Source organism: Pieris napi, chromosome 22, assembly GCF_905475465.1.
Source record: "Pieris napi chromosome 22, ilPieNapi1.2, whole genome shotgun sequence".
Classification (NCBI taxonomy): Eukaryota; Metazoa; Arthropoda; class Insecta; order Lepidoptera; family Pieridae; genus Pieris; species Pieris napi.
In genome coordinates, this window is record NC_062255.1 from 10,052,410 (window position 1) to 10,070,895 (window position 18,486).

General features: G+C 32.2%; 3 protein-coding genes across 3 annotated transcripts in view; 2 read left to right on the forward strand and 1 right to left on the reverse strand.

Annotated features, from left to right (window-relative positions):
- The first annotated feature begins 1,621 nt into the window (after nucleotides 1–1,621).
- LOC125060901 lies at nucleotides 1,622–3,266 on the forward strand. The gene is made up of 2 exons (XM_047666016.1): nucleotides 1,622–1,953; nucleotides 2,022–3,266. The coding sequence occupies exons 1-2, from the start codon at nucleotides 1,911–1,913 to the stop codon at nucleotides 2,711–2,713; spliced, it is 735 nt and encodes a 244-aa protein (XP_047521972.1). The 5' UTR covers nucleotides 1,622–1,910; the 3' UTR covers nucleotides 2,714–3,266.
- An 89-nt stretch (nucleotides 3,267–3,355) lies between these two features.
- On the reverse strand, nucleotides 3,356–4,775 carry LOC125060902 (60S ribosomal protein L34). The gene is made up of 3 exons (XM_047666018.1): nucleotides 4,669–4,775; nucleotides 4,470–4,541; nucleotides 3,356–3,682 (listed from the first exon to the last, which is right to left on the reverse strand). Exons 2-3 carry the CDS (start codon nucleotides 4,532–4,534, stop codon nucleotides 3,388–3,390), a joined length of 360 nt encoding a protein of 119 aa, XP_047521974.1. The 5' UTR covers nucleotides 4,535–4,541; nucleotides 4,669–4,775; the 3' UTR covers nucleotides 3,356–3,387.
- A 320-nt stretch (nucleotides 4,776–5,095) lies between these two features.
- The window catches only part of LOC125060736 (bone morphogenetic protein receptor type-1B), a 111,689-nt gene continuing 98,298 nt past the window's right edge, over nucleotides 5,096–18,486 (forward strand). The window contains exon 1 of the mRNA XM_047665766.1: nucleotides 5,096–5,191. Coding sequence (XP_047521722.1) covers nucleotides 5,188–5,191 — 4 coding nt within the window. The 5' untranslated portion in view covers nucleotides 5,096–5,187. The remainder of the gene's footprint in view (nucleotides 5,192–18,486) is intronic.

Consider the following 18,486-nt stretch of genomic DNA (forward strand, 5'->3'; position numbering starts at 1 on the left):
TTCTGAATTCGCTTTATATTTAGTCTTAGGAAATATGACCATGTGTCTAAATTTTGCAGGCAGCTAGGACAGGATAGGATACCTATTCGACTCAGATCACAGATGTGACGCTGATCTCTTTAAACTTATATACCTAATATGTTTTAATCCCCAAACTCAGGGGTATTATGGGTTAGAGTTAGACAATTCGTTTATTTTTACCTAATTAGGATCTCCGCGGTTAAGTTGTGCAATACGCTCCCCGACTCCATACGATTGGTTACTTCTCTTACCTCTTTTAAAAGTCTTCTACATAAACACTGCTCAATCGTGACTTTTTTAATTAATGTATTTTCTTATTCTATTGCATTGTATCAACGAACCGTGAGATTAAATTTTAGTTTATTTAATTTTAGATTAAGTTTGGTATTTTTATAATTTTTTTTTTCGTTTGGTTATGCACTTCTTGCACTTTACACTTAGTATTTCTTTATTTTTAGTGTTTTTCCTTACAAGGGTTGCCAGGAAGAGATAGCTTATTAGGAATAAGGCCGCCCGGCCCGTTGCATTACTTATAATTTATGTTATTTGTTTTTATTTTAATGTAATTGAAGTAAAAATAAATAAAATAAAAAATATAAAGCACTTACTTGTTGGTTGTGTTGTCTTCTTTAGGTCACCAAGTGTTTAAAATAATCTGTATTTTTTAAGATTATTCAATACAAATATACAAAAATTTAAATATTGGTAAGAAAATAAAACGACTTTACAGTATTCATGAATTGGTTTCTTTTTTATTTTATCACCTTAAATATGTAGTAATTATCCTCAATTTAGATTTATTTAATTACACGAATTTGTAAATTATATGTTCGTAAAATTCTTTCGATAGGTAGTATATTGGTTAGCTTTTAAGTGTTATTCCAATACTGCTCAGAGATACTCAAAAATGGACACACTTCGTAAATTCAATTTAAATTACAGCGATTTATCTACAATGCTCGAAAATCTCGATTTTTTGTTAAGAATCTCCAACGTTAAAATTAATAAGAACAATGATCACCGTGAGTCGCTAAGTACCTATAATTATTAATCATATTAATTAGTAGACATTTAAAACCAAAAACAGAATTTGTTACTTACACAAGAAATTTTTCCAGATTTTATGAAATAATTATTTCTTTTTAGGTTTTTATTTTATGGGCAGTTAATGTAAAGGTTAATGAATTATTTTTTTACAGCTATCAACATAATAATTCGGCTTATATGGATATTGAGCATAATATGCTATTATTATGCGTATGTGTTTTCGATGTTTTGGTTCGTACTGGTCCAGTATCCTCAAACAGAGGATTTCATAACAGCCTGTGTCATGTTTTCTCTTTTAGTATGCAGTCAGCCCTCATTTGTGACAATGTTTTATATAATTATTTATAAGTAAGTATCATACGTAGTTATCACCTTCAATGACTGAGTAAATTGAACGATTAAGGGTATTTTTTAAATAAAAATTAGCACAATATATTATTTTGTATATAACAATTTATTATGCGCCTGTAGTAAATTAATAGCAAAAACGATAGATTTGCATAATCGCGTAAATGTCCCCTACGCAAATATTTATCACTAATGTCTACTCTAGCTCACATCACACATGTTATTATTATAGTATTTTCTCAAGTAGTCAGAGGTGATAAATCTCCTCACCTGTATAACATGTTCGAAATTAGGTACTATTATATAATTCTCACCATAGGAAAAGAGTGCAAAATCTGATCCATAGCTGCCTGCAATTCAACAATCTAGTAAAGCCTGGAACAATATTTTCGAAAAACCTATACAGTCATTTGAAGCACATAAAAAAACGTGCTTCGATCGTGTGGTTGGCCATCACCATAAATGCAGTTTTTTATGGACTGCTGCCATTAGCCATGCCAGGACGACATCTACCAGAGGACAATCAAGTAATATATGGTAGGCAACAACATTGATTTCACTTAAACAGTATAAAACAGATTTCTTAGTGTTTTTACGATTTTTAGGTTTGGAGCCAATGTTTGAATCGCCGAATTTCGAAATTGCGTACGTCGTGATGGGCATTTGCGTATATATCTGCGCTCTTTTCCTAGCTAATGTGACAGCACTTAATTTGGTTATTCTTGGATATGTCGAGGCACAAATGATAACCCTCAGTATTGAGCTTCAAAACTTATGGAAAAACGCCGACTCCTTTTGCAAAACTCATGCACTATCGTATATTCAAGACGATGTTACGAAGAACAAAATTAAGAACATTTTTACGAACGAATGTTTGAAAGATATAGTTCTATTTCATATACATAACGTTAGTATTATTAAAGAGTTTGAAGATGTATTTCGTGTTACAAAAGCCATAGAATTAATGTGCATTATATTTTCAATTGTAACTGAATTGTTAGGTGGCATCGAAAACACTTATCTACAAATGACATGTACGTTTGTGTTGATATTTATAGAAAGTCTAGCTGGACAAAAATTGATGGATGCATCATGTATGTTCGAAAAAGCCGTCTATGATTGCAATTGGGAAAATTTCGATAGGAGTAATATGAAAATTGTGGCGATAATTTTGCCGAGCGCTCAAAAGACTTTGAATATAACGGCTGGCGGTATGACCGTACTGAATTTTACTTGTTTTCTTTCTGTAATAAAATTTAGTTACTCGGTATATAATACTCTACGATTGAAGGTTTGAAAATAATATATGTGTACTAGAAATGTAATAATAAGTACTATTAATCAGCATTTTATATTGGATTTCGAAACTTTTCTTTTGAAAATGTGTATTTAATAATGTCTATGTCCAGTACTAGCAATTTAATAGGCACATTTATAAGGTATAATTAGCAAGAACATTTTCATGCCCACATAATTTAAAATTTCTAAGGCATTTTTTTAAAATACTACTTTAATAAGATAATTATATACTTGTATGTGAAGGTCCTAGGTGGTTCTGTTGATATTTTAGAAATTCCCTGCAATTGGTATTTATTAAATGCTTATTAATAAATATGTAGTTTGTCACAAATATGCATATAAACTTTAAGGGTTCATTCATGTAAATTTTATACATATGGTGCTCTCAGCTACTTGCTTAGTACTTAGGTCATCATAGCCACCAATATGTTTCACTACTTAAGATACATATAATAACAAATAGACAACCTGAATTTCCCTTAAACTATTCTTAGCTACAAATATTACTGATGATGTTTTATTCTATATAGTAATTACAACTATAAAGTGTTAGAAGATTGCTGTTATATCTTTATCATAAAAATATATTTATTTATAAATATAAAAATTCATGTAAAATTATTTTAAATAAAACACTTTAGAGTTTTTACTTATTATAATTTACAGATTCCCTCATTTCGCAGGCTTTTTTCCAACTCTTGCTGTGGCTTGCTGTGCTTTAAGAACCTTAACAATCTTCTGTTCTTCAATGAGGAATGCTCTGACAATGCGTTGCTTTACACATTTGTGACAGAGTACACCACCATATACACGCTTGACTGTTTTTTTGCGGTAGCAAAGTCTGGAACGCTCAGCTGGGCGAGCAGGTTGAATACCTCTGAGTTTGCTTTTGCACTGACCACATCTTGGGATCTTCTTGGGCTTCTTGACATACTGATAAACAAGGCGTCCACCAGGTGTTCGAACTCTGAAAAATATCAAATAATATTATTTTGTAATAGTAATATAAAAAGATTAAGACACTAAGTACCTAAGATGTCTTAATGATAAAATTTGCTTTTAAGGCTCTTTCTATGCTTTCTAACATGACATTATAAGTGCGACACTTAACATAACTAGTTGTATGTTCACATCAATAATGCATATTCTTAGCCCAACAACAAATATGCTTGTATAGGTAACACTAGAAGAGGATTTTTATGTTATCTTGATTAAATTTATATGCTATGAACTAAATAACACTGAGAAACGTAACCACATTACTAATCAAAATTTGTAAACAGTCAGCAGCATTGATACTAAGTCTAAGTCTTAAATCATTAAATAATATAAGATTTTGAACCACTTAAGCATACATAAAAATGTATTCCAACACATTCTATTTTTCTTTATATAATCTTTAGAAACCTTGTACGACTACAAGAATTTGAAGTAAACACTTTAATTTTGAATTTCGTATGGACCACTACGATATCGCGTATGTAGTAAACAACGAATTGTGTAAATTTTATAAGGTAATACAATCGCAGTATTATTAAGGCGACAACTTAGAAAATGAATTAATCGTTGTAGTATTTATTTAGTAATACAAAATCAAGTTCAAAGAATAAGGTTAGAAACAAGGCTTTAGGATACTAGGTTATGTTGTGGTAAACTAGAGTGGTTTATGTTGATTGTTTATGAAAATGCGTTTAGGGTATTAATTTACTTATTCACTACTCGTAATAATCAAATATAATATAAATTTTACTCACATTCTTCTCTGGTTTGATTTGGTATTGTACGACAATCGTCGTCTAAACGTTAGACGCTGTACCATTTTGAAGCTGAAATATGAAAGAAATTATACTAAACACTAGTAAATAAACTTATTTCACCATACGCCGACTATAATTTCATTAAATTTATTGTGATTCCAATAGATTTATTTTATTTTACACACAATACCCGTACCTATTTGACAGCTGATGACAAGAAAAGGAAAACAATTTTCTATATACACCTAATGGCAGCCCTGGCAGTTGTCAGCTGTCAAGTTAATACTGTTGATAAAGTATACGTCATATTTTATTATTATTTTGATAAATCTAACAGTCTATTAATTTATTAATTATTTTATATTAAATTAAAAATAACTATAATTATTAATACCTAGGTACTACTATATTTCATATAACATATTTAAATGAAATAAAATATTAATTTATATATACATACAATTAGTAAAAATAAATCTTATATTAAAGATGAATTTATAAGGTTTCGAAAATAAAAGGTCTATTTTTTACATTAATGACCAACCACATGTATATATTATACTACATCGACGTTATATAAATAATCGCAGCTGTTAAATTTAATTTTTGTTCTTGCAACCCTGAAAAACTTAGTAAGATGGCCGCTTTTGTGTAATGTTTTGTAGTGATTGTGTTTTGAAATAAATTTTCGTGTTTTCATCAAAATTTTAACAAAATGGGTAAGTGTCAGTTTAGTAAATCTAAGATCTAAACTTTTTAAATCAATTGCTATGTCTTATACATATATTTGCAATTTAAAAATAGGGGTTGTAGCAGATGACAAGAATTTTTACCTACCTATCAGATAACAACATGATAGAAATTTATTCTATTTTTATTGCTTTTCTGCTGCTTAGGCGTATATTAGCGACTGTTTCATTAGGGGTTTAAAAATCTGGTGTTATCGCGTACAACCAATCATTGTCTAGAACGAAAACTTGTTGTATTATTAGTTGTTTTAGAAGAGAAAATAATTATTAACAAGAATTTACTGTTGCATATACTTTAGTAAAGTAAATATTAAACCATGCTTCAAATTCAGAGATAAAGTTAAATATGACCTGCATCACACTCTTAAGTTATGAATGAAGACTATATCAGTCTTTTGATAAGACCCAATAAAATAACAAGCATCAACAATTAGTCTTAGGTTTAATGCTTTTTAAATTAATTGCTAGTGCAAAGCAATATAAGATATTTTTTATATTGTAGAATTACAGAGAAATATGTTAATCATAATTAATATGATGTACAGTGGTCGAAATATTGTTTTTTTTTCAAGAACAGTGCCCCTGTTAGATAGACGGAAGGCTCATCTGATGTTAAGTCATGACACTCACAATACCAGAACGCTCGCAACTCTGTTGCCGGTGGTTATATTAATTATTGTGTTCATTTATTATCATTGCCAGTGCAGAGCATTACATAATTATTCATATTGTGTTTGTTAGCAAGTTAAATCATATTTTAGCTTATTTTGCAGTAAGGCAGACATTCATTAGAAGTTTAAAATAAAGTCTATTCACTCTTTCTTTGTAAACTGAGTCAATTATTATTTAAAATATTATATAGCACATTGTTTCTACTAGTCATTTAAAAATATGAATAATGTCAATGCTTATAATTAACCAAAAGTAAATCCGCTGGCACTACAATAAAAAACACAATCATGATCTACTAATGTAATGCAATACTGTACTAATCTGACAATTATGTAGTGTGAAAGATTTGTGTAATAATTTTAAAACAATGTTTATAAAATAGGATGCTATACAATACATTTTGATTACTTAATTAGGGTCAAACCTTTTTTCTCAAAATTATCGCCATAAACTTATAAAGACAAAATATAATTCTATAAATTATCCAAGAATTCATATATTGAAAAATTGCATTAAAGAATATTAATCCAATATTTTTATGATCACTATCAGACATATTATTTTAATGGTAATTATTTCAAACACCGTATTTACGTTCGCAATGATTATAGTGTTTCGTCATAAAACATTTCTGGATATGATTTCCATTTTTTTTTAATTTTATCTAATTAAATCTTATATTGTAAAGCTGAAAAATATGTTTATCGCACAAATCTCAGGAACTACTTGTTTGAAAAAATATTTTCGTGTTTTCTTCTCAACTTATCGAAAAGGATCAAAGTGAACTACGTAAAATATTCATTTTTAAAAGCTTTCGTTGTGTACTGTAAACGGTTAAAAAAAATGCATTCAATCTATAGCTTAAGAGATACTACAGTTATTAAAATAATGTGAGAGATCACGGGGAACAGATTGTATAATAATTATTTGATTTATTCACAAAGTTTAAATTAAAGCCAATACGATAATTATTACGAAAAAAAATGTATTCAAAATTTAATACATGTAACATACATATGTATTTACATCTAGCCTTTTGGTCAGTTTGAAGTATCGTCGATTATGTTTTTGTAGATAACGCGTTTATATCTGTACATAATCGTATTTTATGAAGGTATTAACAAAAATAACACGAATAAAAACGATCGTAACAAATCAGAGGTTCGGAGGGAGTTTTTATGTAGCTGCCATGTTTCATTGGAGGTGTCAGAAATAAGCCTTTATAAGCGTTCAAAGGCGCTTAAGTCGGGCCGGTTCGTGGAAGACTTCGACATTGAGATGGGTCATTTTTAAATAACAATAGCGGTGCACTAGGGTTGAGGGTCATGTTTTGAAATAACGCCTGGCTTTTTCCTTGCTAATATAGTATAATAAATTATACAGTTTCAGTACGTTATAATATATAAACATATGTTACGAGTTCCAAAACGTTTTTTCTATAGGTATTTATACATATATAATAGATGTACATTGTACATATTATATACATACTAGCGGATCCGATAGATGTTGTACTGTATGATATTTCACGCGATTAGGATATAAAACAAAGTATGAAATGACAAATAGAATATTACGTTTATTATACGGAAATCTTTTTTGAAACGTAAAATAATTCGGATGGTTCAGAGAATTGTCCGGCTATCGCCGTAGGAACGCGATAAACTACCGGCCGGATTTTTGTACAGTTTTCACCAATAGTGGGAAAGCTCGCTACAGAACTCATTGTAGTTTAATCAAATTTTTCTGACTGTGTGCTTATAATATTAATTTAGTATATTATGTACCGTACCATAACCGCACTAATACGGCCTTGATATCAAATGAATTCGGTTCACGAATTTTAGCCGAGCGATTTAAAAGTAATTGTTATTAGTATTATTGACATAAACATTAGCGTTGCGTTCATAACTATTTTTAGGCTCAGGAACAAAATGAACGAATGCTTTTCTTATGAATGTGTAACGTTTATGAATGAAGTTAATTGTGTCACTAATGAATAACAATGTTCGCTGTTTACTAGCGTTTATTGTTCAAACGCTTATTCATTTACGTTATTTTTAGCTTTTGTTACTTCATAAAGTATGCTAAAGGAATTTCCTCATTATATGGAAGTTTAAATGTTTTACATTTGGTAAGATTATTGTTGTTACTGTGGAAACCCTTTATAACCTCATTCGCTATAAGGAAAATGTCTCTATAATTAAATTTGTTTGTTGTAACACAAAACCTATACATTATTTCCCTCTTTATAACGCAACAGCCACTCTCTATAACGAAGAAATATTTTCATATTTAGACATCAACAACAATTTTTAAGAAAGACACCTGAGGTCATAAACAGCTTTCTCGCCTTTGTTATTGTTAATTACATTAACACTGAAATTTTGGTCTCAGTTACTAAACGTACCATTGTCACCTATCTATTGTCTATATATAAATTATTGTAATTGGTTAAATTTGGTGTTATTTCTCTACCCTCCATATAACGAAAACTCTTTGTTATAAAAAATTTAAACTGTATTTATAAAATGTTGTATCCAATTAAGTGTTTTAAATTGAATCATATTTTAAAATAAATCACTTGGCTCTAATAATGAAATAGTAAAGTTTAGCGATTCCGCTTTTTTAAAGAAATGATCTTCATTAATAATGATGCGGCAACCCTAATAGATAGGAGCAGAAGGCGGGTCTTTTTCTTATTTTGGAAGACGCGACCAACACCTCATGACAATACGCGTGCCCTTGAGATACGCCATTGTTCGATGAGCTTTGATATTCAACGAGATATTCTGTTCTTCGACAATCTACTAATAAATGTTTGAATTGCACTTAAAGTCTGTTCAATTTATTTCTGCCGGGGAGTCCGAGTAAGAATTTAACTGTAATAGTAGGCTAGCTGGTCTACGAAGGTGGGTCGATATTCCACCTAATATATAAATAAGGTGAAATACTCGTAGTTTTTACAAAATAAATATATTTTATAAAATAAATCAATGTCGTTACAACCTTTTTAGGTCTGTGCCTCAGATTTCTGTATCTGCTTCATGAGCATTTACCAATCTAATAGGCAGGTAGGTGATTAGCCTCCTGTGCCTGACAAACGCCGTCGACTTTTCGGGTCTAAGGCAAGCCGGTTTCCTCAATATGTTTCCTTCACTGTTCGAATGTAAATGCGCACATAGAATGAACCTCCATTGGCGCACAGCCTGGGATCGAACCTATGACTTCAAGGATTTGAGTCGCACGCTGAAGCCACTAGGCCAACACTCACTCATTGATATATTTAATACCTTGCTAAATTTGTTAAGCAATTAAAAATGATTAAACACGAATTTATTTTTATTTAGTATTTTAAAGCATATATTTGACTGAATATTTTAAAAGTATTTAATTAAACATCAAGTGTCCCGACATAACTTACTTAAGGTCCTATGCCCCCCAGATGAGGCAAAGGGCATCCAGTGTACAATACCAGCCCGACGGCTCTGTTAGATCCAGATCGGTCCTATTTAGCAAATAATTTATGTTCTTAACAATTTCTCTTACGTAATTACGACTTCTACTAGCGACCTGTTCTGCCGTCGCACGTTTTCACAAATTTTTGAATTATATATGTCCTATGTACAGTAGCATTGTAATGAGGAAATATATTTTTAAATCTGTCCAGTTTTTGAGGTTGTACGTTACAAACATACAAATATTTCTCCTTCATAAAATGAAACGGAAAGATTATACTTATTAGACGTAAATGGTTCTTGTAATTCAAAAACACCTCTAGTGTAGTTCAACCATACTATACAGATATATCTAGTAATCAATGCTTGCGCCTATAAATTACAAAACACCTCTCATTAGATAGAAACGTGGGTCGATAACGCATCGTCCTACGCCCAAGGTTTATGTTACAACTGTATCTAAAGGCGGTGATAGATTTCTCTACTCTCGTATCAGATGAACCATTTGAATTGTATGTTTCTCTATATATTGTTTCGTATATGAAGTGATTAATTATTTGATGGAACTATTATTGAACGGAAACGCAATTTATACAATATAGTTAATTGTTTGATGGTTGTGTGGACTGAAGTTGTGGGCTGCAGATGTTGGAGAGGAATTCTACATATACTATTATTATAGGTTTCTATGTTTCCTATGAATGAACTCCAAAACAAGCGAACATTGATACTAAGAGTGTTAAGAAAGGTGTATAATTTATTTATTCCTATAGATAACTTAAATTATGTATAACAAAAAAATATACTAAGGATGTAGCCAAAGATGTAATATATAATATATACAAAAAGGTTCAAACATTTACGAAACAGAAATGAAAAATTCAATAAAAAATATTAAATATATTTTACTAAGTAATATCTAATTCGGGTGTGTGGTGGTGTGAAAGAGAGGGTATGTAGGTGACGGTAATTAAATTAACTGAAATATAATAATTAATGTATTGTATGTAAAAATTTAAAAGTTTGTAAGAAATCTTCCAATACACGAAATCGAAATGATACCTACACGTTGCAGTTGAAAATTAGTTATTCTATAATTTTCCCTGTTTAACTATTCAATTAATGATTCTCAAACCCAAAAGATACAGTCATTAAAACTGTAAGATCTTAGTTTTATTAGTTATTTTTATTTAAACATTAATAAGAAATAAAAACTTTAATCGTAAACTGATCTGAGATTTGAAAGGGCTTTGTACTTTAATCTTGTGAAATGCGATCTTAAAAGCTTTCCGAAGCATAATCGAATGATATCATAAAAAGTTTAGTAATTGAGGAAAAAAGCTTCCAGCTTCTATTTTGCGTTTTTGAATTTAAAAAAGGTTAATTCACTGTCTCTGCGCTAAGGGAAAGATTAAAAAACGGGTCTTAGAAGACTCTACTGAAGTAGTAGTAGTCTGTCCCTCTGACTGACTGAAGGTCTTTTAAGAAAAGAGCGTACTAATTCCTAAAAGGCCGGAAACGCACTCGCGAGCTATCTGGCACTGACAGTGTCACGAGTTGCATTACTTAACATCGGGTGAAAACTTGGAATATGTCAAAATCCCATACAATTTGGACTTTGCCCTAAGATGTCCCTTTGATACGCGATCTTTATCGATTAATAAAATTTTATAGTCGTGATACCAAATGCGTGAAACATTTATTATTCGTTATTTAGTTAAATAAAAAATATCCGCCATGAAAATGAAATAGTCCCACAGACACATTAAAGTAGTTTGAGATTGGTCACGGCGAAAATTACACGATTCGTTCACATTAGGTAAGCTGTTTTTATCAGCGCCTGGGATACAATTTATTAGAAAAGATTAAGCTTTATGTTTCTTGTAATTTCACAGAAATTGTGAAGGAAGGAATCCATACAAAGGAATATTTTGGTAGATTAGTAGACGTCTTATGAAATGAATTTAGCTAACGTTACTATAATGTAGCATTTTAATAGTGTCCATTGAATGCCTTGCCGAATACCGAGGGCCCATCTTAAAGGCATGTGGAGGGCTGAGGCTGTTTTTAGTGGGTACGTTCTCGCTAGCTCACTGAATAACAGGGGGCTTTCGGTGTAGACCCAGCCCCATAGACCTCGCGCGGGCCTGTAAGCGTATTTTCATGTCATTAAAAAAAAAGCATTTTAATAGTGGAGTCACATCTAACATTAAACATTGTTGTAGAGACAAACTTTTAAATCTGCTCAGTAGTATTTTCGAAACGAACATACAAAACAAATGGTTAATAGAATACGTTACTCGATATTTTCCCCAAAGACTTTTTATGATATCATTCGATTATGTTTCAGAAAGCTTTTAAGCTAGAATATCACAAGATTAAGTACCCTAAGCTCTTTTCAAATCACTCATCACTGTTTACGATTAATTTAAAAAAAAAATATTTGTATAAAAATTTTTAGTAATGAAATTAAGACTTCATCTTTGGGTTTAATTCAGATAGCCTGGGTTCTATTCAGTTTTTCCTTTAAGATGAGTCACATAACTGAATTTTGCCGCAACGCCCGCGTTTCGTTTTTAGTACATTAATAATAATAATCTGAAATTTAATTCAGTTAACTTATCATTTATCGATTACTTCCATTGTGCAGCAATAGTTTAATTATAAAATGTAAGTCTTATGTAGAAATAATTACGTCTAGTACCTACCTAATATCATTTATTTGTATAATAAATTAAACGGAAAAATTAACATTTACCCACTACCCAAATACAAATGTAAAAAAAAGGTTACTACTTGGCTGAAGACGTTGAGTTATGATGAAACAGAGGATCTAATAACTGTCATTCTGTAACTCACCCACTTCCCCACACATATACACACACCCACGCACGCATACACACACTTAGAGAGAGAGAGACACACACACATACACACACACATACACACACACATACACACACACATACACACACACATACACACACACACACACACATACACACACACACAAACACACACACACACAAACACACACCAAATTTATTTTTAAAACTCCGTTGCACAATGTTTTCTTTAGCACTTAATACTTATTTTCTTCTATTGTAACCTTTGACAATGACATGATTGTACGCGTTCCGGTCCGGTGGTGGAGAGGCTGGTTATCTGTCACTCAGGTCTCCTGTTACAGAGACCAGTCTCTCACATACACTTCCTAATGTTTTAATCTTAGTTTAATCATAAAAACCTTATGTATGTGAGAGAAGAAAATAAAGATTATTATTATTATTATTATTATTAATATGTCAAATGGAAGAGAGTAGCCGCCCACGAAACAGGGAATTCTAGTGTGGGGGCTAGTGCACTTTTTTTAAACCTAAATATCCTTTTTATTATGTAAAATTAAGTTTTTTCTTTTCTATTTAGTAATCGCCAGTTTCTAATTATCGCGTCAATAACTTATCTCTGACAGAAAAGAGAATAGTCAGGAAAAAATGTCCAAGCTCGATTTAGACTGTGTGTCGATTCGCATTACAGTCGACGTCATGATTACGACACCGTACAAACTCGTACGAAAATCACGACTGTTTACATGTCGACGACCCCCACATAAAATACTAAGAACGTATTGTTTTAAATACAGTTTACGATCTAGGGCGTTACCCCTCTAAATCTGGATATTTGTTGTAAAACAATCATTGTTTAAAATACAATATCACATTCCAAATGGATTTCCTTACAATTTCTACGCAAACGTTACTCATGTATTGGGTGTAGTAATTACACGAAAACAAACTCGTATGTGATTGCAAAAACATAAAACTATAATAGTACATTGTAAGGACCTGTTTTGTATTAGATTTTACGCGTTAATTTACTTCAAAATATCTTAATTAGATTCTTATTTTGTTATTCCTTATCATCGTATCCCTAACTTTAATAATAGGGGAGCGAGGGGCTAGTTGTAACAATTTTAACAAATAATTGAATATCATGAAGTGTATTGGCTAAATTACTACCAAATAAAATTTTATCGATACTCTAACTATTAATCTATGAAGTCGAATTGAAATATTATCAAATCTACAGGTAACTATCTCACAATTATGATTTTTTTGAAAAAAGGAAAGTGTTACAACTTACCCCGTGGTTGGGGCTAGTTGTAACATCTGTTGGGGCAAGTAGTAACAACAAAAAAAACAAAAATGTGACACCTTCAATCTTTATTTTTCGCAGATTTTTTAACTTTTCCTTTCCCCTTTCGCTTTTCTTTATCATCTTTTTTTGCTTTTTCTTCATATTCTACTCTCAGAGCTTCTTTTTCAGGCGTATCTGTCAGAATAGGAGACTTCCTTTTGCGTCTGCAAATTATATTTGTTTTTCGTGGTGGCGCCTTTGGTAATGGTCTAATCTTTCATTGGGAAAATTGATTTTGACCAGAGCCACTTGGAGTTGGTTTGTTCGCAGTTTCAATGTGGCGTATATTTCTGTTGTGCTGATATCCACTTCAGGAGCAGAATCTAATAAATAGTTGTGGATGTTCAAGATTCAACGATAAATTTTCACTTTCATTTAGAACATTTTCTGATTGTTCTGTAGGATCTGGACGATCAGTAACATAAGAGGGCGCAAAGTCACTATCTTGGAAAATATAAACATTCAAAGACCAAATACCAGAAGCTTTAAATCCACTGATAATATTTGCAGGGTTCAAGGCAAGTGATAATGACTCCTTCATTACACTTCGGATGTCATAAATTGCCATCGTTTTTCCTGGATTATTCTACATCCATGCAGTCTGTGCTCTGTTCACGTGGTTTTTAAAAGGGCCGTAGACTCCTACAACCATAGGTTGCAAATTGTGGGAGCAATGGGGGGGGAAACGATAACATGATAACATTGTTTTCTTTGGCTTTTTCGACAACTGCAATATTCATACGTGAGCCATGATTATCGAGCAGTAACAGAACTGGCTCTTTTATGGTAGGTTTCGCGTGTTTGATAAAATGATCTATAAAAATCAAGAATTCTTTTTTAGTCATCCACCCTGAAGAATTGCCAGCTCCAATGCAATCTTGAGATCCACCGCGAATCAACATTTCTGAGTATTTAAGCCGGGGAAAAATAAACATCGGTCGTCAGTAACTTACAGCAATCTGGGGGCAAATTGTAACATGTTACAACAAACCCCGAGGTTTTGTTACAACTAGCCCCTAGATATAGTTCTTAATATTTATCACGATAACTATTAAATCAACTTAGTAATCTCGAAAACTGTTACACATCATCATAAATAGTTATATTTTAGCATAAAATAAAATACATAAAACTTCAAAGCTACGAAAATAGTAAAACTAACCAAAAATTTACATAAGTAAAATTATAGGTTACCTGTCAACAATAAAGCGTTTGCACACACCCACTCACTACGCAGTCTCGTGGGACCCTGGCTGTGGTAAAGTGGCGTGGCACGATATAAGTTTAAGATTAGTTAAAAAAAAAACGTGAATAAAATTCAAATTCCTATTGAAAAAGATCTGTTACTATTTACCCCTGTTACAACAAGCCCCGCGCTCCCCTACCTACTAACTGACGTGAGACTGATCTTAAATTAAATTATTATGATTCATGTGCACTTTTTTTTTTTTTTTTCATGTATCCTTTATTAGATTAGTTTTTTTTTGTTTGATTAAGTAATACATGTATTTTTGTACTTTCTGTAATTTAATACATTTTCTTTTTTTTATCATTTCTCACAGTGGTTCCCTGGAAGAGATCGCTCGAAAGCGATAAGGCCGCCTTTCCTTTACATGTAATTATGTTAAATTTTTATATTATAATGCAACAAAGTGTAAATAAATAAATAATCGCCTGTGCTGATTTTGAAGGCTCCTGGATTTTGTTGGCACCCTTGATGCAATTTGGAAATAGAAATTAGTCACTTGATTTAGGTAATTTGATTATTCGAACCGATCATAAAACCTTTTTCTAGTGCATGTTCTTGTATATAGCATTTAATAAAAACATTATACACACTCTTATAAAAAGTTAAACATACTATTTCTTTACATAATGAATATTTATGATTAACTGGAATACAAAGTGTGCAAGATTAAAATCATTGAATGTGGGTGTGCCGTTTTGTTTGTCTATTGTCGTGACTTGTAAATTAGTTTGAAAAAGAAAATAGTTTGATTCGATGTGCAGTATAAAATATTTCTCACAATTTAATAGGCGTTTAGAGAAAAAGCTCCATCGAGACTGCTCCTCTCTTTCAACCGTGTCTATCAAGACTTAGGATTTGTCGCCTTTTAAGCCTATTTATTAGGTCCGCTATGGTTAGTTGCGTGGCAAGCTTATTAGGCTGCATTTCTAGCCTTTTTCTGTATTTCATACTCCAGGTCTTGATCTCCTCTTTAACAGTCCTGATTTTGAGGTGCTCATGAATCTCCGATATTTTTATAAACCACGGACAGTTGGATATTTGTTTTAAGATGTAATTTTGAACCCTCTGTATGATACTTATGTTAGAGTCACACGCCGAATTCCATAGTTGAATCCCGTATATTGTCTAATTAAATATACAAAGTATTTAAAATTATCACCGCTTTTTCGTGAACATTTATGATAAATTACGGTTGCTGTCTGAGCTGCTAATTCCTGGTATTATAAGTATTAGTAGACTGAATTCGTTATGGTGTAGAGTTAATGCATCAACAGTTTTATCGTGTTCCAAGCTTGTGGGATTTACTATTATTTTTCCACATGCGTTTCAATAACAAAGACTAAACCCCGCTCTACGGAAACATGTCATTAGATGAAGCTTAACATCTGACGATTACGAGAAACCTTATAAAAATACCTTTGGATATTTGAGAAGTTTGTTCAACTGGATAGGAATAAATTTTCGGATTATCCGACCATCTCTCGTGATTGTATCCTTAGACATTTGAATATTTTAGGATGTATTTATTTGTACAATAAAGTAATTTATGAGATTGCATTTTTAATGCAATAAATAAATTATCTCTAATAGTAACTCGGCTACGACTTTATAACCGATTAGTTGACAACTGGTGCTGTAAAACAAAAAATTCGGCGTTTAAAAAAAAGAGTGGCGGAGAGTTTATTGCCAGTTCTTCTCGTTCTACGCCCTTGATTTGAGAACTGGCAGTAAATGTAAAATTAAAAGTATTTAATATGTATTTCTTTATTGACGTTCATAAGTGTGCATTGTGTTACCTAAATGAATAAATGATTTTGAATTTCAAATTTGTCAGAAATCATGGGACAGTGAATCACCATTTTAAAGATTCCGATTAGATGTATGGTGAGCTTATTTTAATCTTCTATAATCGATTAACGATTCTGATAGTCAATCTTGGATGCCATGAATCGTGGCGTATTTCGTTCGAGTTGCGGTTGAAAAATGCTTTAGGCTATGTTCAGATGGCAAAAACTTGACGCGCGTTTTCAAATCGCGCGACTAGACATTGTGGTATTTTCATACAACTGTTCACATGAGCGCGCGTCAACGCGCGGTAACGCACGTCAACGCGGCGCTCAGAGAAAAAGTCTCTAGACGCAGGTGATCGCGCGTTGACGCGCGCTTTGATATTATTGTAATGTCCGTTTGCTGTACAGATGAGCACGCGCTTTCATCGCGATCGCATGTAATTTTGTTAATTTTCGTAATTATATTTTGTTCTCGCATTTAAAATGAGTGAAAGAAGATATTGACATAGACTTACTAATCGATGAAGTAGAAAAAAGGTCAGCAAGTTGAAATATAACAAATTATATTATATTTTTTGCTATATTTAAAAAAATATAATATAATTTGTATTTTTTTTTTTCAAAATTGGATGAACCCAATGTGTACGTTTTCTTTTTCTATATTTTTCTTTATAATATAACCACAAAATAATAGCCTCTTCCACGTCCACTTCCATTTTCTACGTTCTACCGAACTAGAGTGACTGACTGAGTACTCTCGCAACGCGCGTTAGCGCTCATCATCTGAACGCTCTTCGAATTCGATCGCGCGTTGACGCGCGTTAACGCGCGTTACATGTGAACATAGCCTTATTCAATCGGCACGCCTATATGCAGAGACATTATAATGAATATGAATATCGAGCGCTTTTATATTGCGTTTGTGCGTGTTAGGAATTGCGAGCAGTTTTTGCCGTCGAACACATCGAGGGCCGACTATTGCCTGCAATTTGTCTGTACGTGAGAGGAGTGATTGCCTCCCTAATTGCAGCTCGCAACTCGCTCACTCCTTGTAATTTTCTCCCCTCGAAATATTTACAACTGTTTGATATTTAAAGCTACGATTATAAATATGATGAAAGCCTATTAGCGGTGCTATGCGATTTCCCGATAAATTATTATAGGACAACTAGCTGCCCCCACGAACTTAGTTTCTCCTTAATGTGATTTTACTTAGCCTACCTTTTTAGTACATACCAACATGGAACATTTAGCTATGCTACCCCAGAGACTTTTCGATTTTCCGGAATGAAAACTTTTTAGGTTTTTCTGTGATTTTTCTCTATATAAACCTCAGAGTTCAAATTAAGTTCTTAACTAATAAATAAAAAATAAGAGTTAATCGCAGAGGGTAGATGAAAATTAAGGGTTGTATGTATTTTTGTATGCTGTATCATAAAAAAATAAAAATTAGTCTAAAAAATAAAAATATTTTTTTGGGATGGACACCCCTTGGCACCTAGGGTTTGAAAGATAGATAGTAGCCTGTTTGGACTTACTGAAAATGCATAAAAAAAATTCATAAGAATCGTTCGAGCCGTTTCCGAGGAGTATGGGAACGAACATTGTGACACGAGAGTTTTATTAGATTATATAGTTCTCGATAGACCCTATTAGGAGATGGAGACTAAAGAGCCGTCGACGCTAAGTTATAAGCGCACTTTGAAACTGTAAGGTATTAATGGTTATCGTAAAGGACTCAATGGCGAATATCGCGGCAAAATATGTCTTTCGTTAACTCGATGGGTTGCTACATATCGTTTTTTGTTGTTCGGGCGTTGCAAACGAAATTATGCCTCGTTCGGCGCCGAACGGCCGCGTCCACTCTTCTTTTTACCTCCGCCGCGTTGGAGTTTATTA

What these genes read in the sequence shown, in the direction of transcription:
- LOC125060901 (XM_047666016.1), top strand. Translation starts at nt 1,911, where the DNA reads ATGCCAGGACGACATCTACCAGAGGACAATCAAGTAATATATG. An exon ending in GGACAATCAAGTAATATATG is followed by an intron (nt 1,954 to 2,021) that starts GTAGGCAACAAC and finishes TACGATTTTTAG; the next exon opens with GTTTGGAGCCAATGTTTGAA.
- LOC125060902 (XM_047666018.1), bottom strand. Translation starts at nt 4,534, where the DNA reads ATGGTACAGCGTCTAACGTTTAGACGACGATTGTCGTACAATACCAAA. An exon ending in AAATCAAACCAGAGAAGAAT is followed by an intron (nt 3,683 to 4,469) that starts GTGAGTAAAATT and finishes GATATTTTTCAG; the next exon opens with AGTTCGAACACCTGGTGGAC.